The sequence below is a fragment of the Setaria viridis genome, chromosome 7 (genome assembly GCF_005286985.2).
Source record: "Setaria viridis chromosome 7, Setaria_viridis_v4.0, whole genome shotgun sequence".
Taxonomy (NCBI): Eukaryota; Viridiplantae; Streptophyta; class Magnoliopsida; order Poales; family Poaceae; genus Setaria; species Setaria viridis.
The window spans coordinates 23,275,457-23,301,610 of NC_048269.2; the positions used below are offsets into that span (position 1 = coordinate 23,275,457).

General features: G+C 47.3%; 4 protein-coding genes across 6 annotated transcripts; all 4 read left to right on the forward strand.

Annotated features, from left to right (window-relative positions):
- The first annotated feature begins 2,596 nt into the window (after nt 1-2,596).
- On the forward strand, nt 2,597-7,952 carry LOC117865013 (probable protein phosphatase 2C 42). The gene is made up of 11 exons (XM_034749087.2): nt 2,597-2,709; nt 4,543-4,669; nt 4,794-4,863; nt 5,070-5,175; nt 5,368-5,494; nt 5,575-5,697; nt 5,812-5,956; nt 6,044-6,120; nt 6,206-6,258; nt 6,831-6,885; nt 7,137-7,952. The coding sequence occupies exons 2-11, from the start codon at nt 4,559-4,561 to the stop codon at nt 7,674-7,676; spliced, it is 1,407 nt and encodes a 468-aa protein (XP_034604978.1). The 5' UTR covers nt 2,597-2,709; nt 4,543-4,558; the 3' UTR covers nt 7,677-7,952.
- Nucleotides 7,953-9,256: 1,304 nt separating this feature from the next.
- On the forward strand, nt 9,257-11,279 carry LOC117865014 (large ribosomal subunit protein uL23). 2 transcript variants are annotated; one of them, XM_034749089.2, is made up of 4 exons: nt 9,257-9,373; nt 10,073-10,112; nt 10,530-10,890; nt 10,979-11,279. In XM_034749089.2, the coding sequence occupies exons 2-4, from the start codon at nt 10,100-10,102 to the stop codon at nt 11,061-11,063; spliced, it is 459 nt and encodes a 152-aa protein (XP_034604980.1). In that variant the 5' UTR covers nt 9,257-9,373; nt 10,073-10,099; the 3' UTR covers nt 11,064-11,279. The 2 variants fall into 2 exon arrangements, with proteins under 2 accessions (XP_034604980.1, XP_034604981.1); XM_034749090.2 differs by having other exon boundaries at nt 9,268-9,368.
- A 1,509-nt stretch (nt 11,280-12,788) lies between these two features.
- Nucleotides 12,789-16,851, forward strand: LOC117862415 (magnesium transporter MRS2-C). 2 transcript variants are annotated; one of them, XM_034745880.2, is made up of 5 exons: nt 12,792-13,456; nt 14,164-14,292; nt 14,380-14,721; nt 14,806-14,853; nt 15,992-16,851. In XM_034745880.2, exons 1-5 carry the CDS (start codon nt 12,902-12,904, stop codon nt 16,220-16,222), a joined length of 1,305 nt encoding a protein of 434 aa, XP_034601771.1. In that variant the 5' UTR covers nt 12,792-12,901; the 3' UTR covers nt 16,223-16,851. The 2 variants fall into 2 exon arrangements, with proteins under 2 accessions (XP_034601774.1, XP_034601771.1); XM_034745883.2 differs by lacking the exon at nt 14,806-14,853 and having other exon boundaries at nt 12,789-13,456.
- Nucleotides 16,852-18,022: 1,171 nt separating this feature from the next.
- LOC117865273 (uncharacterized) lies at nt 18,023-21,599 on the forward strand. Its single transcript, XM_034749429.2, has 5 exons — nt 18,023-19,248; nt 20,219-20,276; nt 20,357-20,440; nt 20,533-20,674; nt 20,967-21,599. Exons 1-5 carry the CDS (start codon nt 18,765-18,767, stop codon nt 21,366-21,368), a joined length of 1,170 nt encoding a protein of 389 aa, XP_034605320.1. The 5' UTR covers nt 18,023-18,764; the 3' UTR covers nt 21,369-21,599.
- Nucleotides 21,600-26,154: the final 4,555 nt, after the last annotated feature.

Below are 26,154 nucleotides of genomic sequence, written 5' to 3' on the forward strand. Positions count from 1 at the left end.
GGCGTTATTACTTGTTGAAGAAGGATTTTGGGCAAGAAAAGTTCCAGGCTGTACCCAGGTTCTCGCTGGTGGAATGGCTGAATCTTCAGAGTGAACCCAGTTTCTGTTGGTCTATAGGTCTTGTATAGTGAATTCATAGTTGGCCATTTTATTCCCTTGGTTGGGGGATATCTTGAAACATTTAATTGTACAAGTTACAAGTGATGGGTTCTTTCTATGTAGAGGATAAAACTTGCAGTGGAGAAACTTGGAGCCAGCTCCACATAATTGTACAAGCCCACAAGTCATGAGTTCTTGCCGCTCGCTGTTGTCGAAGCCAGGGGCTGAGCCAGCATTATTATTATTATTATTATTATTTGTAATTAACACCCAAAAATTTTGCAAGGAAGACGAGTATATCACACATCTTTAGAGTACATATTATTTTTTGTGCTCAATTTGCGATATTACAACAACTATAGCAAGACCTTCCTAGTTCCTAGTGCCCATTCAGCACTCGCCAAATCCGACGCCCTCGTGACCCAAGTGTTGGTTGATGCCCGCAGCCCACCTCGTCTCTCGATCTCGCACGCTCACACTGTCATGATCCCTCTACATTTTGAGCTTGTTTTCATTGCGCAACTTGTACTGATATTTCGTTTTGTGTACAATATGGACATTCGACAATTCGTTAGAACCCCGCTCCTGTTTAAAATCCATCTGGACAAGTTGCATTTGAGTTTTGAAAATATTGTTGCGCGTTTTCTGTGTTATGCTTTTTGAAAAAAAGAAACTGCTAGTGCTGAGAGGACATTTTCCTCAATAAATCACGCAAAGAATAAGATAAGACATCAACATGCGACTATTGACATTTTTTTCCGGCAGTTCAGGAATACCCAAGTGCTAATCCTAGCTTTTCGCAAAAAAAAAAAATGCTACTCCTAGCTCTGCCACTGGTCCACGACCGACGTGTGGGCCGCGACGGACGCTGAGGCAAGGCTGATACGCTCGGGGAGTTCGAAGCCTCAGAGCGCACAGCCCGAGGCCACGTGCCGGGGTGCGTCCCACTCCCACTCGCACCTCGCCGCCTCCGCCCCCCTCGCCTTTTCCCGTCTCGTTCCCTCCGCGATGAAGCAGCGGCGCCGCCGGGCTAGGGCTAGTCCCCACCCGTCGTTCCGCGACCGACGACGCAGCGCGGCCGCGGGCGAGCGTTTCTTGGAGTGCCGGGGCGCCTCGAGAGCTCCGGCGCGCTGGGAATGCTGGGCCGCCGCCGCCGGAGCACGGGCTGGCTGGGCTCCGGCGCGGTCCGCGGCGCCCCGGAAGACCGCCACCGCGCCGCGGCTGCTGTCCGCGGCCCGCCATGCCGAGGGCGAGCGCCGGCCGGGCACCTGGCGCCGCCCGGCCCGCCATCTCGCGAGCGCCGCCGGGCGCCTCGACCCCGCAGCTGCTGCTGGTAGGCCGGTCGCCTTGGCCGTGTGCCAGACGCCGGCGCCGCGACGACCCCTGCAGCATTGCCCGCACGTGCGCGGCCATCGAGCCGGCGCCGCCAGCACCGGGCCGCGGCGCTCGTGTGGGCGTCCCCGTGCGCGCGCCGGCTGGTCGGCCGCTCGCCGCGGCGCACGCCGAGTGCCAGCCAACCTGCTCGCGGGCCCGTGCGCCACCGCAACTCCGCCTCGCGCACGCCGCATCCGCACCACACGTGCGGGGGAATCGGGGGCCGCCCCCAGGTACTACTCCTACTCCTACAGCAAATTCAGATCACCTCGAGAGATCGAATTTCTCTCGCTGATTATGCTAGATGTTTAATATTAATCCCCCAGTCACGCGTTAGCGTCTCGTAGCTTCCCAGTTTCCTATTCTGTTTATGCTTGTTATTTCACTAAGCATTTAAGCCACACCCTGATTTCTGTATTTCACTAGAGCCGTGCCAATTTGATGATCTCGAGTCTAGACACTGTTCTCACAATGCCATTCCTAATAATTTGATGCTACCAAGCTTAGATCTGCAACGAATTCGAAATCGACCTAGCAAATCTTCGCTTTTGTGGCACCAGATATTTTCCCCCTGGTTCTAGAATATTCCGCCCGAAAAATTAAACCAAAAGAAGATAATAGGGGTGGGGAATGTGCTACAGCTGTCTCGGTCAAAAAGCAGGCCGCTGTAAACACAACAGAATACTAGAGAGAAGTGGCCTCCAAGAAAGAAGCGTGACTGCGTGACGGTGTGGTACGGCACCCGTGTGGCCGTGTTCCGTTCGAAAATCTGGAATTCACCACGCTTTAATCCACCTTATCATATGATTAACCCACCTTATCATATGGTTAATCCACTTATCATATGATTGACCCGCGATCCCGATTAATTACTGATCCACATTTTCTGTAGGCTTGCCATTGATGGCTCTGGAATCTGGATTGATAGTTTCTAACCGCCTTCCTGATTGGGCAGGTCAAGACAAAGGCGGTAAAGGCAAATCACCGCGCGCGCGGCGTGATCTTGGCCGGGCGTGCCGCGTGCGCGACCCCGAGCCGAGCCTGTGCCCGAGCCCGACCCCGAGCCGAGCAAGCCGAGCCGATCCACCCGACGAAGCAAACGAGCCGGGGTGGAAAGCGTGGAGCGGGTGGCGCAGGGTATAAAGTGCTCCCCTCCCTTGCCTTGCATGGACGACGCCGCATTCTCTCCCTCCCTCCCTCTCTCCTCCCTCTCTCCTGCGAGGACCGCCAGGGAAGGTGAGATTGATCCCTACGCCTTCCTCCCCTTCTCTCCCAAAACCCCATCCTCCTGCTACTCCTTCCGAAACCCGTACGATTTCGTCTCCTCTTCTGCTCTCGCGCTGCGATTTGGTCTCGCTCCCGTGCGTGATGTACGCGGTGGTGTTTTGAATGTTGCTGCTGCCTCTCCTTGTCGTGGAGCGGATTTTCGTTCTCGACGTGCTGGCGCTTTTGGGTTTGCGAATCCTTGAGGAGATTTTGACCCGCGGATTTTGGTCTTGTTGTGAGTTGTTCCTCCGTGTTTTTGTTGCTTGTGGTGTTGCCGTTGCTGATTTTTGCTGTCGCGGTGGTTTTCGTGGTGGTGAAGGAGGTTGAGGGGGCTAGCGGGGACACCGGCGGCTCCATGGTGATCTCCGCTCGCTTCCCTCCTTGGAAGTTGGAACTACGCGTGCCGTCTCACCGTCGTCGATCTCTTGACGTCTCCCTTGTTGTTTTTGTGCGCTGATAATGTGGTTATGCAGTGTCGATGAGCACTTTCATTTGGGAGTTCTTCGTTCTCTGTGAGGCCCTTGGATCTCCAAAACATTTTTGCGCCGTCGTGCCCTCAGTTCGTACTTAGAGTTTCGCTTGTGTTGTTGCGTTCCGTGTTCGTTTTGCTGTTGCTTTTGGTAGTCGTTTATTCGGAGAGAAGGCGACAGGGGAGCGCTGCGACTCCATGGTGATCTCTGTTCGCCTTTCCTCGAAAATTATACCGTCTTCCTCTCGTCACTGGTTTCTTAGTTCTCTTGTAAGCCTGTCGTTCGTGTTACTGCTTATGTGCGTCAAAATTCAAAACTCGTGGATAAATCTGCTTGTGATCTCTCTTGCTTTTTTATTTTTATTTTTGAGGGAACTCTCTTGCTTTTTTAATTGTTTTGGCATCTATTTATCGCCGTACGTTTGAGAGATCGCTGTTTCTTTATGTGGTTTTAGGGTTTTAGAATCGTGTGAAGTTGAACCTTTTTCTTGTCGTTTTTCCCTGCTGATCTTCTCGACAATACTGTGCGTGCGGCAGTCGTGGTCTCTGCCTGTCTCCTTTACCTGTTTCCTTGCTTTGTTCCCCTAAACACTTGTGCTAGATCTGTTAGATCTCCGTCTCTTGCAAGACTGTGGTGTGTGTTCTTATCTATTACTATAATTCTTGTCAAGGGTTCTGTGCAGTGGCACATCGCTAGCTCCTTGCTGTCAGAAATGTCTGCACTGCTATTCCTGTTGCTTGTCTTCTTCATTTAGATCGAGTGCCTGTACGACTAGTTTGTTATTGGGCAAGTTGAAGTACCAGTCATCGAAATTCGCGGAAGTTGAACATCTCCAGCCACGTCGAAATTTGCTATTGTGATTTGGGTTTGAAACTTTGTATGTTGTTATTGCAAAATCTCAGTTCACTTGCGGGTTAACTTTTTAGATAGATCCTAGGTGCAACTTTTGTTAATGCATCCTTGAAAACTGCCATTCCATCTTGTACAATTGTCCTGGAATGCACCTAAGGCCCTGTTCCCAAGCCTCAGTTACATCCTGCCATCATAGATTGTTTCTGTTGCTTCCTTGTTCATAGAAAATGTGGGGCCAAGAGAAGACGAGTTCCGCATAAAGCATTGCAAGCAATGAAGTATGTGTATCTATGGTTTCTTTATCCGAAGAAATCCTAATTTTGCATGCGGTGGACTGCCATTGCTAATGAATATTTCTGTTTGTATATCATCAGTGCTTTCTAGTACCTTTTTGATCTGCAATCTGATGTCAGTTTGTCCATTTCCTAAAATTTTCTTGATAGGATTTTTAGGATATTGTACTCACATTACTATGCCACAGGATATCAAGCTCCACTATGGCACTTAGTGTGCCTGTGACAGCAAAGACTACTGAGAGTGGTGAGAATGGAAGACTTGCTTATGCCGTGTCAGCTATGCAAGGATTTCGTGAAAATATGGAAGATGCTGTGAGTAACCTACCAGGCTTTTGTAGGGTCATTGAGAGCATAGTTATATGAAATATACATGATTGACTTGCTATTAGTTGTTGCTAAATGATGAAGCCTCATGTGTAGCCTTCTTGCTCTGCAGCACACAGCTGTTTTACAACTTGATGCTGCAACTGCCACATCATTCTTTGGTGTTTATGATGGCCATGGAGGTTCGATCTTTAACCCTAGTTCTGTTGAACAAGTTTTAAATGCATGATGCCAGCAGACAGCTGGATGTTTAGCAATATGAGTTCATTGCATTCTTTTGATATGTAGTCCTCTATGCATTCATGAGTCCTTTTGACTCGTTATTTTGTTTTTAGCAATATATACCATTTACCATGATACTTGAGAGTTATTTGACGTTCTGTTTCAGGACCTGCTGTTTCAAGGTATTGCGGGAAGCACTTACACGTTGAGCTTCGCAAACATCCACAATTTCATCGTTATCCCATTACTGCACTTGAGGAAACGTTCTTAAGGTTTGAAACTTTCTGTAGCTCACTAAATTCATGCATTACATATTTTGAGTTCACATAACTTAGCTCCTTTCATTACTATAGTGGATGGCGAAGGACTAATATTGCCACTTTCTTTGTTTATAGTTGATAGTTAAACTTGCTGCACATGCAAATAACAAATATGTGATTGTTGTTCCTACTTAACTGTTGCAGGATGGATGAGATGATGAGACGCAGAAAGGCAGGGAAGGAATTATCTGGGTATGGTGGTAATGAATATTGGGATGAATATAGAGAGGCCCTTCGTGGACGACGTTTTTGTCTACCATTCTGTGGGCAGGTGCAAACTCAGCTATTTTTTTCATAAAATCTGATCTATGAAAACATGTAATATTTACTTTGTCTTCAATGTTTTTTCAGAAGCTTCCCTATTCGGGGCCATTACAAGATGGATGTACAGCATGTGTGGTTCTCATTAGAGGCAACGAAATCATTGTGGGAAATGCTGGTGATTCTCGTTGTGTACTCTCAAGGAATGATCTGGTGCGCTGACTAATTCACTTGTGTTTATCTGATACCAAATCAGCATGATATTTTGTAACAATACATGTATTCTAATGGTGCCTAAATGCTCTGTTTGTTCTATTGTTTGCAAAGGCGGTTGATTTATCCACCGATTTTAAACCAAACCTTCCAGCCGAAAGACAGAGAATAGAAAATGCAGGACGTGCGGTAACCATAACTGAAGCAAGAGGAAATATCCCTCGTATTGATGAAGGAATTGCGGTCTCAAGAACACTCGGTATAGTTCTGCCTGACTTTTCTGGCCCGTTATTGGATTATACAATTGCTTTTGTTGTAATCAGTGTTTTACTTCCTTACATTTCAGGTGACCTGTCATACAAGAATGATGATAGTTTACCTGCCATAGAACAAGCAATTACTGCCTTACCTGAAGTTCGCACTGTAAGTGTTACTAAATTGTGTCATTAGAATGTGATTTTATCGAGGTGGGTATCATCTGATGGAAAATTTCCCCTTGTTTGTTTAGGAACATATAACTCATGATGCTCAGTTTCTTATTTTAGCATGTGATGGAATCTGGTAAGTTTTCAGCTAACACAGGTGCATTGTTCTATTATGGTTTGATTCAGTGTTCATGATTCCATGCAGAATACATCAAGTTGAAATGACAGTTATCTTCTACATTTTTGTTTCTTCAAAGTTCCTATGTAGAATAGTATTCAAATTGTCCACAAGGGATTTGTAGATTTTGGTTCAGTTAATTTGATTTACTTTGGACTGGGCCACTGCACCATTATGCATAAATTTGTATGATTTCTCAAAATGCTGTGGATTTAACTCCTTTCCAGTGTTTGTTGTGATGGGCCTACAGGGGTCAGTGTTGCAGCATGGTGCAATCTACCAATGCTCTGTGTGTTTTATGTTTCTCGAGTCCAGATATTTGTGCTAGTTTTCTGAAAATGATCACCAGATATTTGATTTATTTTGGAAGAACTTACTTGAAGAACTCTGGATAACATCAGTACTTAATGAAACATGCTGGTGAAGTTGTTGTGGCTTCTGGCCAACCTGAGTAGTATTCATTGATGTAATTAATTTTCTTTACGTTGTTTGCTCTAGATTCACACATCTCTTCATGTCCTTCTTTGTAGGGATTGCATGACAAGCCAGCAAGCAGTTGATTATGTGAGGATATACTTAGCTGCCGTGAGTATTATTCCCTCTCAGCGTGTTTGCTTTTTTTAAACAGTGATGCATAAGGAAAAGGGGAAATTTTGTTATCGCATTCTAAAACAGGTTTGGGTGCATGATGTGCTTATTTACTGATAGCAGTGTGCTTGGCCTTCTTATTTTAGCTACTGCCTGACTTTATGGGCATTTACAGCCTACTCTCAAATAGCATAGCGTGCTTTTTATCTTGTTCATCTGTTGTCGCCCTAACATATGTTGTGATCCAGAACGCAGGGCTGACGTTCATCTGCGAGTCCCTTCTTGATCACTGCGTAGCACTTCCTAGAGGGAGGGACAACATGACTGTCATGCTGGTTCGGTTCAAGACCCCAGGCGCCGGCCAAGCTAGCTCCAGCAACGTGCTGCCACCACCACCGCCACCACTGCCACCAGCAATCGTCCCACCTGCTGGCGGCCATGGTGATCAGGTGCCGCCAGAAGCAGCTGGCGGCCATGGTGATCAGATGCTGCCAGCTGCTGCCGCCGGCCATGGTGATCAGGTGCTGCCAGCTGCTGCCGCTGGCCATGGTGATCAGGTGCCACCAGCTGCTGCCGCCGAAGGTGAAGCTTCGTGCTTGCAGTCCCAAATGGTGCCACTGAGTATGAGAACCCAAAAGGAGCCCACTAGCACCAGTTCTGACCCGCCCACCCCCAACTGGGGTTCTGCAGCTGATGGCCTCCCGCCTCCGCCGGTCCGTATCCCAGGCGAATCCAGGACCAAAAGCTCCCAGAACTCAGCCGAGGGCTCCAAGAACTCGGAGCTTTGAGTTCGTTTTCAGGAAAAGATGAGCTTGATTACCCTGGATCGTTCATGTGGTGCATCTTATCCCCCACAAGAGTTTTGGATTCGTTTCATCAGGACAAGATGAACTTGATTTCTGTCTGCGATATTGTGATTTCCTATGAGAGTAGCTTGTCGTACTAGGTATACTGACGACGGAGGTTTTGGCCTGTGAGCTATATGTCTGGGTTAACACACCAATATTCTTTGTTTCCTACGGTCTGGAGGATGCTTAATGTCTAAATGGTTAATTCCTTCAGAACTTCTGTATGCATTCCTGTGTCTTTGATTTCTCATGCCTGGATTTTGAGCTTGCATAGTTGCATATGTATTTGGCAAGCACTGCCTTAAGAATGTTTATGTTCCAGTTCCACTTCCACGCACACCAGATTACGAACGTCTTACAGACATGGTCACTGCATATTTCTTGAAGTTTGTTTATGAAAGCTAGGCTGGAAAGCTGGGTGTGGGTGGGTATTCTGGATTTCTAATGCTTTATGGATCGCTGCACTGCGAAAGATTGCATAGCTCAAATTCAGAGATCAAATTAAGATGTCGCGCAATTACACTTTCTTCGCGAGCTCGGGGCAGCTTCTCTGGCCCGCGAAGCCGTTGCAAGCGCGGTGGCACGGTACCGGTCCGCTAGTCGCATCGAACAAACAGCCGCAAAAGCAATCAGAGTGGCAGTGGTAGTCGAGACCCGAGAACGATGAGGGCGGAGGCAAAGAGCCAACGTCGCTCCGGAGACCGGAGGCCATCGTTGACAACGACGTGCAGCGGTTCAGGGCGGGAACACGTCACACGTCCAATCCAAATCACAAAAGCGAGCCAACCAAAGAACAGATAAAAAAACCGAAATACTTTCATTCTCTGCGTCGCGCCCGCACCAACCAAACAGAAGGTCGTGCATCCAAGTTCGAGCCAACTGAGCCGCCGGTGCTACATATTTTGCCAATTCTTCTATAGTTGAAGCGACCGTACCCCCGCGCATGTATTAAACAGGACCAGAGTTACAGAAATTCGTTCACAGCACAGACAAGCACCACTGCTGTTCACCACACACGCACCGGATGGATCAAAAGTAGATCAGCCACAAGTTCACTGAAAACAACACCATCAGGCTACATTCAAGTTATGCAGATCACAATCCCACCCAGGCACCGAGCTGAAACCTACTCACCAGAACACAAAAGGCACTGAAAATCTGACCACAGGATCGAACGGCATCACCATGTTCTTTCAGCCCTCTGCCGCCGCGAAGACCAAAGCGATGTTAGATTCAAACGGGCCAGGCATGTCGAATGCATGGGGATCCCCGGCCGCCAGGGCGAGGAGGCCATACGGGATTCCGTGGTCGCCGGCGAGTTGGTGCGACGCGGAGGAGATCTCGATCGGATAGCAAGAGATGGGGATACGCCCTTTGCCAGAGTGCCCGCTGGCGCGTATCCGAACCGACGCGAACCTTTCTTCTGATTCAAATCTAAGTGGGCCAGCCCATATGAGGCCCATGCAACCAACGGCGGCGCACGACAGGGTTTTCCTGTCCAGCCCAACTAGGCCCACCTGTCCCATGGTAGTGAGTCACTCGGGTCCATTCTATAAAACCTCCGCCCGCGAGCTAGGGTTTCCTCCCAGCCGTCATCGCTTCGCGTCCGCCGCCGCCCCGCCGCCAGGAGAGGTAAGGTAAGCTACCCACCGCCGCCGCCCTCCCCCCACCCCATCTCTATCCCGGTCCGGCTGACGTGCTCCGTGCTCTCCTTAGCCTTCCGAATCGGATGCATTTCTTTGTTGTGTAGCCGGCTCGGTCTTGGTTTGTTGAAGGAGCCGGATCTGTTCTGTACGCGCCTGTTATTCGGCGGTTTATTGCGCTGTTTCGTCAAGGTGTAGCTCGTTTGAGGAATTCTTTCGCCTTCCTTGTAGGTTTCTTGTCTCTGTTCGTGGCTGTGGTTAATCGTGAGAAGGTTCTATGGGGAGTCTCTTTGACCTTGGTACGCTTATCGTATCATGTGGTAATGATACGTAGGGGTGATGTTTATGTTTCCAATATGCTTTTCATGGTTGATTTGGGGCATGGTATAATTGCTTAGCTATGGCGTTTTTGGATTAATCGAGATCTAATATGTTGCTGCCTGGGCTGTGTGGTTAAGTAACTACATTTAGTGACAAACTGTGACTGGGTTGAGATTGAATTAGTACGTAGTTTGCAGCTGTTGGTGCTAATACTGCAATCCCGGGCTAATGCTAGACTAACAAGAACTGTTGTTGATGTAGTAGTTTTCATGTATAATAGCTTTTGCTAATGCTATCCCGGAATCTTGTATGGTTCCTGTATATTCCTTTGCATCTGCACCATCTGACATAATTATCTTGCTCTATGTGCAGTCCAGGAGGCAGTTCTGAGAAGCACAAATGGCTCCTAAAGGTACACAACTAATATTGCATATTTTTATGGGCCTCATTTTGATCAAGTCATGTGCTAGCCTTTAAATTTCTGTGGATTGGATGTTCTGCATTCCTTTGTATGTGTGTCTCCACTGTTGAATTGTATAAGGTCTTGCTTGGCACCTATTTGTAATCCATGCCTTGACCAGGACATGCAAATCATTTCAAACGGGACAGTATAGAATAAGCGAACTGGAAATACTGCATTGTCATTTGCATACGGAAGAGACATCTAATGCTACCATATCCATGTGTTGTTTCCTGTTTGATCAGAACCTGTCTATTGTTGTGCATAATCACCACCTTCTACTCATGAATTATTTCTACTTGATAGGCTTACTCTACACTATGCATGGCCAATGAGCTAACTATTTATGTAATTGTGTGGCTTGATTAGCTGCTCCTGCTAAGAAGGGTGATGCCAAGGCCCAGGCCTTGAAGGTTGCCAAGGCTGTGAAGTCTGGTACAGTGAAGAAGAAGACCAAGAAGATCCGCACGTCTGTGACATTTCACCGCCCCAAGACCCTGAAGAAGGCTAGGGACCCGAAGTACCCAAGAGTCAGCGCTCCTGGAAGGAACAAGCTTGATCAGTACCAAATCCTGAAGTACCCTCTCACCACTGAATCAGCAATGAAGAAGATTGAAGATAACAACACTCTGGTCTTCATCGTGGACCTCAAGGCGGACAAGAAGAAGATCAAGGCTGCTGTCAAGAAGATGTATGACATTCAGGCAAAGAAGGTCAACACCCTGATCAGGTTAGCGCATTTGCTCCAGTGTTAATTGTTCACTTGTTTTGTATTGTCTATGTTGTGTTGCTAATCGATCAAACCTGTGTTGGTGTAGGCCTGATGGGAAGAAGAAGGCTTACGTGAAGCTGACACCGGACTACGATGCTCTTGATGTGGCCAACAAAATCGGCATCATCTAAGTTACTTGCTACTGTATTAGGCATCTGTGTCCTAGTTCTATGGGAAACGAGAGTTTTGTAGCTATTCCTTATCTTGGGCCGCAGTGGCTCTGTTACCATGTCTTGATGCACACTTATGAATTCGGTATCGTCCAAGTGACCGGTTGAGCTAATTTGAGCTTTGCACTTGCTTGTACTATCAGTTCCTTTATGAGCAGACCATTAGGTTTTCTTGCATCACCAGTGGTTTTGTATGTCATATTGGATATGTTGTTTGCAACTATGCCTTGCTCTGAGCTCTGAGCCTGACCATGACTGGATTCAGTTTCAGTTTGTGGGTGCGGATCAAATAGTTTTAACTGTAGCATGGCGTCAATCACAACTTTGTGTAATGCCTGCATCTGTTGCTCTACATGATGTGGTGAGCCATTGCCAAATAGACCATGGATGGTTGGTTTTTCTTGCTTTCAGTACTCTGTAGCTTCCCACTCGCAGCCAAATTTTGTGTGAACTTGCCAAGTCTTCATGCTTCCTTGAGAGGCTAAGCGAAGCGGTCACCTCGTTCAAGCAAATCCAAAGTAGCCGAGGGCATACTTGCACAACCCCCGTGCAAACTGCAGCAGACCGCCACCGGCGTCCTCGCCCGCCACCTCTTCGCGCTCGCTCCGCGCCCCCGACCGTGTCGGCGTCCAGTCGACGGTCACCGTCACGTCGTCGCACCTCCTCCCGTGCGCCGCCCGCGCCGCCAGCTCGCAGAACCGCGCCACGGCGCCCGCGCAGCCTGGCGGGAACCGCGCCCTCCCCACGACGCGCGCCACCGCGGCGGCACGCCTGCCCGGTCCCATGGTCAGGAACTTCGCGGCGCTCCCGGACTTGTTGGCCCTGAGCTCGCGGCCCCCGTGCTCGAGGACGGCGACGAGGTGGACGTGCAGCTGGTGCTCGTGGTGGTCTGCGACCAGCGTTCGCCGCCCCAGGGCGCGCAGGCGGATGGCGCCGCCGCAGGCGGAGGCCGTGAAGGCGAGGCTGTCCGCGGCGTCGTGGCGGATCACCAGGTCCTGTACTATGGGCTCCATCGTCGAGGGGTGCCGACTTGCCGAGTAGTAGGAGTAATACCGAAGCTGTGGCGGCTGTGCCGATGGAGCGTAGCGCAACGTGAAAAAGATTGTATGGCCCGTGAAGGATTTGCAAGACCAAGAACATACTTATGTGACCAGTGTTTCCCTGTCAGACCAAGACACGGAGATGTCGATGTCGATGTCGATTCCGAATCCGGTTTGACCTGATGCCCACGAGGCCACGATCACGAGCAAACACATTGATGTTACCTCGCAAATAATCTGTACTGCCTCTACTAATTTTACATATCTTCGAATCTTCACTGCATTTCCAGTTTCAATTTTTTCGATAGAGATTTCCAGTTACAAAAGATTTCGATGCTTTCCTTCTCGCAAAACAAAGAGGGAAGCACTTCCATTTGGGCTTTCCCCACAGATATGCTGGGCCGGGCCAGAGTCGGGTCTCCGATTTTTTCTGCAAAGGCTGATTATTTATTGTTGGTAGATCTGCTAAAAAAATATATAATGTTGGAAGGACAAAAAATTAGCGTACGGAAAACTAAAGTTAAATGGGGCGAATCGAACGGCAGCAGATGCGTCGCGTCTCATCCTGGCCAACCCGACCCCACCACGCAGCACCGATAACGCGGCGATGCAGCGAGCAACCTTAACCGGATTCTCCCCACCCCGGTGTCCGTGGAGATCCCATCCCATCCCTCCCTCCACATACATGCTCACATCCTCCATTGACACGTCACTACCATCACCCCAGCCCAGCCGCGGTCACCGCCCCCCGCCACCGCCATGGACCACGACCACCTCAAGGACCGTCTCCTCCTCCCGTCCTCCCGCGCCGCCGCCGCCGCCTCGGCGAACGGGCCCCACCACCGCCGCGCCGCGCCCGCGCCCGGCGCCGGAGGCGGGGCGGGCGGCGTGTCCATCGACGTCAACGGCCTGAAGCGGCGCGGTGGCGGGCGGCGCTCGTGGGTGCGCGTGGACGCGGCGACGGGCGCCGCGGAGGCGGTCGAGGTCGCCAAGCCGGCGCTGATGCGGCGCCTGGACCTGCCCGCGCGCGACCTCCGCCTCCTCGACCCGCTCTTCGTCTACCCGTCCGCCATCCTCGGCCGCGAGCGCGCCGTCGTCTGCAACCTCGAGCGGGTCCGCTGCATCATCACCGCCGACGAGGCGCTCGTCCTGCGCGAGCAGGACCCCGCGGGGGGCGCCGCGGCGGAGGAGGCCGTGCGGAGGTACGTCGACGAGCTGCAGCGGCGCCTCGTGGACCGCGCCGACGACCTGCCGTTCGAGTTCATCGCTCTGGAGGTCGCGCTCGAGGCCGCCTGCTCCTTCCTGGACTCGCAGGTACCACTCTTCGATTAGCAGCTTTTTTAGTTTTTTGGTTCGCCTAGTGGAGAACTTTCATTCGCGTTTCTTCCTTCGTGCCTCCACTTATGGCATTAGTTCGTCTAGTGATGTGTGCACATTGCACAGTGAGCTCTAATGATTTGGGTCCTCTACTACTCTCAGTGTATCCTAGGAGTGAGGTGATGACGGGTCTTTTGCCCACTTGGACCCTTGCATTTGGCAAAACAGTGTGCCATTACTTTGCTGTCATGTCTAGTTACTTCCCGTCCACATTGTTTGGTTGATGGTCTGAACTTAATTTTAACTTCCCTGAATCATAGCTGCCTGGATTACCAAGAATCAAATGAGGGTGTATATATTGCTATAACCAGAACTGTAATGATTAACCTCCCTTATTTTTTTTATGGTGAAGTAACTGAAGGTCTGAAGCTTGACAAACAGTATATATGATCCTCAGTTGCAGTTATTAGTTTCAGTATCTCTTGATCTACTGTTCATTTTTTTGCTCCCCAGTGTCTGAGATTGCTTGCTAGTTACTACCACCAATATTTCGGAAGAAACAAAACCATCTTCACATATTTTACAATCATTCAGCAAATCCAATACTTCGCTTTTCGACTTGTGGGCTTTCAGTTATGCCTCCTATTACAGATAATGATTTGGCATATCAGTGGAAAATTTAAAACTAATGCACACTTTGTCAGGCTATCGAATTAGAGGCTGAAGCTTACCCATTACTAGATGAGCTGACAGCAAAAATCAGCACCCTCAACTTGGAACGTGTCCGGCGCCTAAAGAGCAAGCTGGTTGCATTGACAAGGAGAGTCCAGAAGGTAAAAGGATGGTCATAGTTATGCTTTTGCTTGGTGCGATCGCTTGGCAGCTTTTTTCAATATTCCAATCCACTTTTTTCACTTAAGGTCAGAGATGAGATAGAGCAGCTCATGGACGATGACGGTGATATGGCTGAAATGTATCTCACTGAGAAGAAAATGAGGATGGAAGCATCCCTGTTAGATGATGAGGACCTTCAGGGAATTGGCAATAGTCATAATGGGTTCAGTGCATCTCTCTCAGCTCCAGTTTCACCTGTTTCAACACCCCCTGCATCCCGGAGGCTTGAGAAGGAATTCAGTTTCGCCAGAAGCAGGCACAGCAGCTTCAAGAGCTCAGATAGCAGTCAGTACAACATAGAAGAACTGGAAATGTTGTTGGAAGCCTACTTTGTTGTCATCGATTACACCCTCAGCAAGTTAACTTCGGTATAAATCCTGAATTGAGTTTATGTTAGCATTGTTTCTATTTGAAGCATCATAGTGGTTTTTGCTATTTGCACATTTTTGCAGCTGAAGGAGTATATTGATGATACAGAGGATTTTATCAGCATACAGCTGGTAATTTCACCCTCAGAATCAATTAATTCCCATTGTGTAGATTCAGGAATTTACTTATTGCTTCTCCAATGCTGCAAATTTTAAAGAAGTTGCCTATATGCTACTCCCAAACTAGAACTGTATGAAAGCATGTCAATGTTGTTCATCTCTGAATGGTTAGTTGGCATGGAAATATTGAATAGCATCACTAAACGAGGTTGAACGCTCCTTTTTGTTTTTTTAGAATAGAATGATCAGTTAGCTTGGAAATGTTAGGCGCAGTACTTAGGGAGGTTGAATGCTCCTTTTTGTTTTTTAAAATGGCATGATAAGGTTAGCTTGGAAACTTCAGGCACACTAATTGGCTAGATTGAATGCTCTTTTGGATTTATGAGTATAACATGGCAACTTTAGGTGATATGATGTGAATTTTGAGTGTAAACTGGGGACAGTAGCCTGAGCTTCAGTTGAGCTGAAGCATTGTGCAAATGATTAATGTTGGCAAAGATGAGGCTTTAGGTACGCTATAGGCTGGCTCGTATATCAGATGCTTGCAGGAGGCTGCTGGAGCAAATATTAACTTACTGTGGCCTTCAATTGAATATCTTTCATGTTGCTCTTTTGTTTTTGCCATAGATTTCAGATGTCTGGCAAAAAAAAAAAACTTTCGTTTTGACCAACTTATGAAGTACTCCGTAAGACAACCAGTAGCTACTGTTTTTGCAGTATACACTTATACATAGTGGCCACTAGGACTGACTCAGGCGATGGCATGATTGAGATACTAGTTTGATTGCAGAATCCAATTCCAATACAGTGAATTTTCTAATTAAGATGGGACAGGGAAATAATAACTCAAAATAACTTGCCTAGCTGAACATAGCATACAGAACACTAAGATTTCTTAATAAGCAGCGACAGTGACTGGTGATAGCCAACCTATTTCAACTCTTTCCTTCTACAGTATCTCTATAGTTTACAAAGATTCGATGATACGGTTTTGTAGTTGTTCAGATTGCAGTCAAGTTGCTGTGAGCGACAGATACATTTTCTCCTGGCCTATGCATTTTCTCCTGGCCTACTTCTGTACAACTTGTGCCCCCAATCCTGACGAAAAAGAGAGATGCTCACATGATCATCTCAAATGCTGATATTGCAGGATAACGTCCGGAACCAGCTGATCCAGTTCGAGCTGCTCCTGACCACCGCCACATTCGTGGTGGCCATCTTCGGCGTGGTCTCGGGAGTTTTCGGCATGAACTTTGAGGTCGCCCTGTTCAAGGTGCCCCACGCGTTCGAGTGGACCCTCGTCATAACAGGGGTCTGCGGCGCCGTCGTGTTCGGCTCCTTCCTCTGGTACTTCAGGAAGAGGAGGATTCTCCCCTTGTAGATGGAAAGCTCTCAGGCCAGGTGTTCCTTCTATTCTCTTTCTCCCTGCCGCCGCTGTGCCGAAGTGGCATCTTGCAGGTTGGTCACGGCAATTGTTGGACCTGGTTTGGTTCTCTTCCTTATTATTTTTAGCACCCGTCATATCGAAGTTTAGATACTAATTAGGAGTATTAAACGTAGACTATTTACAAAACCCATTACATAAGTGGAGGCTAAACGGCAACGGCAAGATGAATCTATTAAGCTTAATTAGTCCATGATTTGACAATGCATTGCTACAGTAAACATTTGTTAATGATGGATTAATTACGCTTAATAGATTCATCTCGCCGTTTAGCTTCCACTTATGTAATGGATTTCGTAAATAGTCTACGTTTAATATTTCTAATTAGTATCTAAACATTCAATGTGACACGTGCTAAAAATGAGCAGGAACCAAACACCCCCGCAGCGTCTCGAATGCGCGGTGATGGAGCGAGAGCCCCGCTGTCTGTACACGTGACCTTTTCTCCTTTCAAAGATTACGGGCTCTGATCGCGTAGCTTCACCCGTCCGCTGTACACCTTTTATTATTGCTGTTTGGTACATGTGACACTGTTCCACCGGAAAGAGGAAAAGATGACACAGATCTGTGCTGCTCTCTCTCAAGAAAGTACTCGCATTGCGGGTGTTGCTGTGGTAAGGGCTACACGAAGACGAAGCCTTGTGTTCCAGACTTCCAGTGGTACCAGAGAGGCAGGTTGCCTTCACGTCAGGGAGAGGCACACATAGCACATTTCCATTGGTGCGTTTTGCCCGGGACCGGCACGTAGTGTTTCTGCGGCGATTGGTGAACGTCGTTTCTAATAATTCCTTCCCTGAGAAAGCGATGGCCTAGTGTTGATAGATACCTCTGTTCTGAGATTTGCTTACACGTGGGGAAAAAATGCCAACAGATAGGCCACAAAGAGGTGATTTGTGATTTTCCGCGATTATTCCCGGGGCAAACCGAGTTCTCCAGCTCCGTCCCTCTTGGTCCACAGCGTCAGAGGTGCCCTTGTTCGTGCAGGAACACCGGGTGCATCCACGCAGTCTTCCTGCAATCCTGCCTGATCCATCGGGTCAAACTGCACAGTAAAAACTCCGAGGTGGTCCAATGTGTGCTTGGCCCCTAGTTCAGACAGTATCCAGGTCTTTTACTCGAACGGTGAAACCTTGCCAATCTCTAGGCGGTGACATGGTACAATATTAGTGAGCCACAGTTTTCTAGAAGTACCTCTAAAATGTTGGAATTCGCGCAAGTACGGTGAAACCTTGCCAATCTTTTGTCTAGAAATCGCCTAACCACAAATGAGCTAAGCCAATTCCCCGTTTTCCCCGATACAGAGCCACTAATATACTCTTTTATTGATGTTATTAGATACTTCTAAGAGTATAAGCATAGCATTTTTCAGAGGTTTCACCAAAAGAATTACCAATGAAAAGCTTAAGCTTGGTTATTTTTGCCGTATGTAAATTTTCTTCACAACAACATAATGAATAAGCATAATCAAAGCACCAAAACAAACTTGACTGGGCTAGCATGGCTTGTAGTAGCTCCACGTCGACAAAACCGGCCAAGCACAGGTGTAGTTGGAAGTAAAATGGAGGTGAACATTTGCAACAAAAAAACGTTTTACATGCTGCTACCTCAAATTTTAGATGATATATATGGGGTGGTTCCTGCAATTTTCCATTAATTAAAGATGGCAAGAAACACAATCTCTGCACAAATCTCACTTACGATTTGAAAATAATTTGCTTGTGGGCAGCTGCGGCCAACAAACCTCCGCCTGCCCTGCCTCATTCCCCTCCAGATCTCGTTCCGCCCTCCCTGTCTTCTCACCAGAGTTCAAACCACAGCACGCACGCACGCTGCACGCACGAGACACCGAACCGAGGTCACCGAGAGCTAGCTCGCTGCTCGCCTGCTGCCCAAATCTACTGCCGACCACCACACCAGGCACCGAGCACCCTCCACCCACCCACCAATACCAGCGGCAGTAAATTCCGAGCAGCAGCTGCCGAGGCCCCCTCTCCTCGCCCCCCGCACCCGCACCCGTCTCCTCCTCCTAGGGTTTCCCCTCGCCTCGCCGGCGCGCCGTGTCCGCCTCGCCATTGCCGTGGGCGCTGGCGTGGGGCGTCCCGCCGCTCGGGGAGCTCCGAATCGAGCCTCGCCGGAGCTGTTCGTGCTGATTCCTGCGGGGTTTTGCGCCTCGGCCTCAGGGGAGCTTCGGGTGGGAAGGTTTTGACGCTTGCGGGGGTTTGGATCGAGGGCCCCGAGCTGTGCCTCCGCAATGCCGGGCTGGTCGGGCGGCGATTGCTAGGGTTTTCTGGGCGGATTTCGCGGGGAGAGCTCAGGTTTGCTTCGAGCGCGGGAGCTGCCTGCAATCCGCCGCTTGCCTTGGCAGGAATTCGGTGTTTCCCCAGCAATGCCTCGCCGATTTGAGCTCGCTCTGAAGCTCTGAAGGGCGAAGGGGTTGCCGGGTGGTTCGTGATTGTGAGGAGCCGGTGGCTCGGGCGCAATGTCCGGGGCTGGCGCGAGGGGGCGGCTGGCGCCGGCGTCCGGCGGCGGTGCGGACTCCGAGCCGCGGTCCGCGGGGAGCAGGACGCGCTCGGTGTCCGCTACTCGCGGGCGGAAGCCGTCGCCGAGGCCCGGGAGGGATGTGGCCGCGGCGGCTGCGGCAGCGGAGGAGAAGAAGCCCGCTGGCGTGCCCACATTGCTGCCCTCGCTCAGCGCGCCCGCCGGGATGCGCCGGCAGGAGCTGCTGCTGCGCTCGGGCCTGTCTCTTGACGCATCCTGCTCCTCGGACGCGTCCACCGACTCGTTCTGCAGCAGGGCGTCCACTGGGCGGATTGGGAGGCCGGCGTTTGGGGCGAAGAAGAAGAAGGCCCTCTCTCAGACCGATTACAAGGCTGTTTCCATGCTGGAAAGGGATGGTGGATTGGCTTCCCAGACTGATGCTGCTGGTGTGAAGAGGAGGTGCGCCTGGGTGACAGCAAATACTGGTAGGTGATTTTGCTTCTGCTTCCATTTTTTCAGCACTTCTTCACTCGGTAACCAACAATTAGTCTAGTGTAACAGCTTACAGTGCTGTAGTAGTTATTCTGTTGTAGGCAAAGAAGCTAAACTTTGGATATAGACTTCAGAATGCACAACTCCAGGCATATCTCTTATTAAGATAGAATCCGGAATGCTAGTAGACTTGGGCTTGCATAGTGAGAACTGGGAACCATATTAATTGTTTATGGTTGGGGCATTTTAATCTAAAGTTCTCCTATGATCATTGTACCAAGACCCCAAAATTGAAATGTTAAATAAATGCTGTTTCTATTTGGTTATGTTATGTTATTTAACAATGAACTAGTTCATTTGGGAGCAGAGATTTTCTATTACTTCTATGCAGGAAGAAACCTGCAATGCTGGGACTATCAGGAGACGGAGGATTGAGTTACAGTTACAGATTTTGTCATTTCGTGCTCTGTAGTTCTTATTTATTCTGAAATCAGGATGTTTACCTCAAAATATCCAGAATAGGATGTGATTATGTTATACACCAAGGTTCCTTTTTAATGCCATTTTGATCAGGGAAACCACTGAAAATGAGTCTGCTAATGAGGGTTACCAGTTTGGTCAATGTGCGGAATCATTTTCACTGGTTTGCCCAATTATAGACATGTTGAAGTTGAATTAGACAGGACTGGATTTCCTTACCAGGGTAGGTCCAACAATGTAGTCAGTGGTAACTTAATTTGTCACTTATTCATCCCTAAAAATGATAGTTCAATCTGAAATCAAGTTTACACCTTTGTTTGAATGCATATGAGATTAATGAGCACAATGTAGGATTGTTATTGGCCCTCATATATTTTCTGTTTGTGTTCATTGCCAGAGTAATGTAACTGCTATTTTTAGTCTCCTTCTATTATCTTCTGTGTGTTGAATATTTAGTTTAATTGTTATCACTTACAAATGCAGATCCCTGTTATGCTGCATTTCATGATGAAGAGTGGGGAGTTCCTGTACATGATGACAAGTATGCAGATATGCTTTTTCCCCCCTTATTCTCATAACAGCATCGGTTATGCAATATTAAAATGCTTTGTATAATTGCAGGAAGTTGTTTGAGTTGCTAGTGCTGTCAGGTGCATTAGCTGAACTAACATGGCCAGCGATTCTGAACAAGAGAGCCATATTCAGGTATCTCTTTGCATTTCCTTATGTGCTATATCTTGTTCATGAACCTTAATACTGTGTTTGGCGGTCTTAGTAATCTTCAATATGCCTCACAGGGAAGTTTTCATGGATTTTGACCCAGTATTGGTCTCAAAATTAAGTGAGAAGAAAATTATTGCACCTGGAAGTCCCAGCAGTTCACTGTTATCTGAACAGAAACTGCGTGGTGTTATTGAAAATGCACGCCAAATACTCAAGGTTAGCACTTCGCACTCTTGAATAATTTGCTGGCGTGACAGCATATAGTCTGATGTCTAGATACTATTTGTGTTAAGGAATGATGATGTGGCATAGCTTGAAATATAATCACGTGTATTTAAATACATTTCTGAAACTTTGGAGTCCTCAAAATAATTGCTTTCATCATCTATGTTTTAGTGGCTCTTCATTTTGTGCACGCTCCTAGTGAGAAGCACCATATATGCCTTTTACTTAAAGTATTTCTTAGATAACACCTGTTCTTGTCTGAATTAAGTACTTATTCTGGCAGATTGTAGAGGAATTTGGATCATTTGATAAATACTGTTGGAGCTTCGTGAACCACAAACCTATATTGAGCCGATTCAGGTACCCTCGTCAAGTGCCTGTCAAAACATCAAAAGCAGATGCCATAAGCAAAGATCTGGTTCGGAGGGGTTTCCGCAGCGTCGGCCCAACAGTCGTGTATACCTTCATGCAAGTCTCTGGCATGACCAACGACCACCTCATCTCCTGCTACCGGTTTGCTGAATGCGCAGCGTCCCCTGCTAGTCCTGCTAAACTTACTGATGGAAGCGAAGCAAACTCAAGTGACAGCAACCATGCCCCAACGGAGCAGAAGATGAACGGGACCAATGGCCTGGCTGCGGATATTGAACTCTCCAGAACTATAGACGAGCTCAGCATTTCCTAGCAGTTAGGAGGAGGGGGGTGCGGGGTGCTGAGGTGAGGTGGTCTTAGCTTGTGTATTTTGTGTGCTGTAGTGTAGGTGTGATTCGACGCTCTTTTTCCATAGTTTACCACTCGTCAATGTAGGTAGAACCATTGTAGCCTTGGGCGTGTCCAGACCATTGAACCGACAGCAGTGTCATGATGTATATTCTTTGTGATGCGAGTGCAACCTGTTTGCCAAAAATTTGCTTGAGCCGGCTTGTCGCTGTCAGCTATGCTGTTGTTCCTCTTGTCCACTTCTGAGAAGCGTTGTTGCTTATACCTGTATCTCACGAGCATGAAGTACCATATGCTTTTGTTCTCTATTCTAGTTCGTCCATACCTGCACATATAGGAATAAAAACCAGTTGTTACTTAAAACCGGTCTATGGACAGGAAGAAGTGGGACAGGGGTAGGTTGGCCCGTACGGAATCCAATGGAGCTGTGGAAACAACTACTAGCTCAGAGCCTAATAGTTCAAGCAGCAAGTTCAGAGATGCTGTGACAAAAGTGGTAGCTTCCGACAATCGACATGGAGGGTTGAGTAGGTGGTGGGGTGATTCGGACAGGATAATGTATCCAAATGAATAGTTGAAACGGCATGCTCAGAGTATATCTGAAAAGCTGAGAACCGCTGCATTTTTTGTTGGAAAGCACCCGGAATCGACAGCCAAGCAACTCCCTCTGAACTGGAAAACTCAGTTCGCTCCATGTCTCTGTGCCTCCCCGGAAACGTTCGGTTCCTGTGCCATTGCCGTCGTGCCTCCAAGAGGCCAGGAGCAAGAGGGATGGTGCCCGTTGCCGTTGCTGTCGCAGCCTCTTCTGCAGTTCTGCTTCTCGAGACTGGACCCGAGGTCCCGAGCTCACCAGGGTGGCTTGTTTCAGGGCTATGCCTGCCGCTGCACCACAGTACCACACCCTTGTTCTCCCATCCGCTTGGGAGTTGGGACTGGGGGGCGTGGAGCGCTCGGGAATCCTAGAGTTAAATTATACGTATCTATTTAGTTTATCATATTTCTTTTGTTTCTTAGAGTGCTTTCCCCCAATCAATATACGTATAGCTGCTGTTAGATATATATATAACATATAACAGGATCCAATTATGAACAACGAATATACATGTTATAAACAAGCTAATGCCATGCCTCGATCTAGAGATGCAACGAAGCCCATTTCGTTGGCCCATGGTCCATGGAGGAGGAAGCTCACGCCGGTCCCTACTCCGAAGATCTTGATCGCAAAAGGCTTCCTTCGTGCTTGCGAATATAAAAGCAATTTCTAATCGAGGCCAGGCGCTCCCATGTTCCAGTTACTATATCATACGCTTTTAAGGCAAATTCATCCTGTACGATAACCCTGCCGTTGTCTAAAACCATCAGCGGATATGGGCTGCTGAAACTAAGAGGCCCCGAACGAGATGTACACCGTATGGAGTATCGTTTTGTCCACATGCAGCGGTGGACGTCCATCAGGAACCAGAGATCCATCGAGCAATAATCTTGATCGTTATAAATGACTGTGACCAAGCAACCATCCAACCCGGCTAACCGAATGTTGTTCATGTTTTGCTCGTGTAAAATGCCCTTGTCTTTGGCGCTAACCATCACTGCCGGGAAACTTGACATTCGTCGTCTAATACTGTTACTTTTTAACCCGATACTAACACTAGTACCGGATCTAACGGCTAGTTTCTCGTGAGCCCCCCGTGATCTCTTTTAGTACCGGTTGGGGGCTCCAATCGGTACTAAAGGTCACCCATTAGTACCGGAGCCTCCACCTGGTACAAATATGACTGAGTGTCTTTAGTACCGGGTGGAGGCTCCACCCAATACAAATATGACTGAGGGCCTTTAGTACCCGGTAGAGGCTCCACCCGGTACTAATAGCTGACATTTAGTACCGGTTAGAGCCCCCACTAACTTTCCTCCTATAAATCAGGTGTCTTCTTCCTCATGCCCGAGCCATTTCCTCCAGCTCGGGTTTCATCCATTCATGGTGAAATAGGGGAGGTGCTACCGGATTTTTAACTATTTCGTGGGAATTTTACTCATTCAAGTGTTCTAAAAGTTAGAAACTCTATGCTCCCTTGATACATGGTTAGTATACTAAGTTTTATGCTTTAGAGCTAGAGTAATTTGTGATTTTTAGAATAAGATACAATGGAGAAAATTTTCATTTATATGCATGTGTTATTTAGAGCTCATATTTGTGATTTTTAGAATAAGATACAACTTTTTGGATGCTATGTTTCATGTTAGTCAACGAAATTGGTATGAGGTTAGACGTATTAGTCAAAGAAATTGGTACGAGGTTAGAGGAATAATTTCATAGTTTAGTCCTTTACAAATATGAGCTAAATAAATTATGGGGAAAGATTATAATTTGTTCATATTTTAGTCATTTGCAAATATGAGCAAGATAAATTGTGGTACATAGAGATAATAAGATGAAATAGAGGTATGTAATTAGTCATTTTTAGAATAAGATACAATGGATAAATTTTTCATTTATATGTTATGTTTGAGCTAAATAAATTGTGGCAAAAAAAATATAATGTGTTCATAGTTTAGTCAGTTGCAAATATGAGCTTAATAAATTGTGGTACATAGAGATGGCTACTGCGTGGCGATGGTGGGGACGATCTTCGTTCCTCTCGCAGCAAGAGGAAAACCATAATTGGCCCTCGTGATAACCCGAAGAAAATGAGCACATGGGAGAGAACAATGCTTCGTTATTTGGAAAGATGTCATGAAGATGCTGTTGCAGCGGGTCAGGAACCTCTTTTTGGTGGTCGTTATGCTCCACCGCCAGTCACGGGGGTTTCAGGTTCACTGAGTACTACCGTCACAGAAGGCACAAATAAACTACAGGATGAGGCTGGGTCAACGAAACCTTCGTCTTCACCACTTAAGAATGCTTAAAGTCCTCCTAGATATTGTTTGGGTCTAAAATTTAAATTTATGTATTTATATCTAAACTTTCATCAACATTTGAGTCTAATGAATTTTGTATCACGTTTGTTATATTTCATGTATAATTTTATGGATGATCAGAATATCTTTGGTTTGGTAATACTTTGTAGATGGATTGGCAATGGATGTACAACATGGACAAATGATCTATGGAGTACATTAATGGCTTGCGTGGCTGGCAGAGTCCAACAAGCCACCGTTTGATTTCATTTATTGTCCATGCCGAATTTGCAAAAATGAGAAGTATTACTCATCTAGAAAAAGTATTCACGCCCACATATACGGTTCGGTATTCATGCCTAACTATTTTGTTTAGACCAAGCATGGGGAAAGAGGAGTTATGATGAAAGATGATGATGAAGAAGAAGATGATAACTACATTCTTGACTGGACTCATGGAGCTGCCTATGCAGATGCTGCAATGGGCGAGGCTAGAGAAAAGATGGTTGCAGAAGGTCCTACCAATGATCTAGGTCAGGTGTTGTGAGATGCAAAGGAATACTGCGAGAATATAAAGTCAAAGAAGTTCGAGCGTATATTAGATGATCATAAAAAATTATTGTACCCAGATTGCAAATAGGGGTACAAAAAGTTGGATACCATACTGGAAAATGCTGCAATGGAAGGCAAAAAATGGAGTTTCTGAACACGGTTTTGATGAGTTAATGAAAATTATAAAGAACGTGCTTCCCGAGGGGAACGAATTGCCGTCCTCAACGTACGAAGCGAAAAAGGTTATTTGCCCTCTAGGTTTGGAGGTACAGAAGATACATGCAGGTCCTAATGACTGTATCCTCTATCACGGTGAGAAATACGAGAAATTGGAGGCTTGTCCTGTGAGCGAAGCGCTGCGTTATAAGAGTAGGCGAGATGACCCTGGTGATGTTGAGGGGTAGGTCAGCAAGAAGAAAGTTCCTGCGAAGGTAATTTGGTATTTCCCTTAGTACCACGTTTGAAGCGTTTGTTCAAAAATAAGGCACATGCAAAATTGATGCGTTGGCAAAAAAAAAAGTAAGCAAAATGAAATGATCAGACACCTGTTGACGCAAAATCTGGACCTCAAGCTTTTGCGTTGAACAACACGAAGGATCTGGGATATCTGCTTAACTCCTGTGCATGCTCCAAATTGGCTCGCAAATGGTGCAAGGTGTGCTAGTCAATTTGACCTAAAAATTGACAAAGTAAACATTAAATTTCTGGGCCGATCGGCAGCGAAACCTTTCGAACTCATGGGTAGACGTTCTTGGAATAAACACCATGATAGATAGATATTTAATATAAGGATGTGGTGTAAATAAAATATTAATGGCATGTGATATCGACTATGTCAGCCGACAGGCTAAGATAAACTATTGTAACACAACAAGCATAAAAGGGAGCCCTTGTCAACTACATACTTATCAGATAAGCTAACGGATCTAGCCAATGTCTTGATAAGTATATTGAACTCAGACAAGATAACACGAATAAGAGGGCATGGCATCAATCCACTAACTTAAAAGATTAGAACGTAACAGCAAGGACCCGCCGATGCTGACCATAAACCAGCCAGATAGAATAACATATCTTAATTAATATCTTGATAAGTGTATTGAACTTATACAAGGCAACACGAATGGAGGCCGACAACGATCAAGGGGCCAGTAAGCATGCAGCTGGGGAAAGCGCCTTCAGTACTGGATCCAAACCTCCCTTTAGTACCGGTTGTGCAACCGGTATTGCTAAGTCAGTACTAAAGCGGTCCTTTAGTACCTGTTCAAATGGGTACTTTAGTACCTATTGGCTGCCACGTCGCG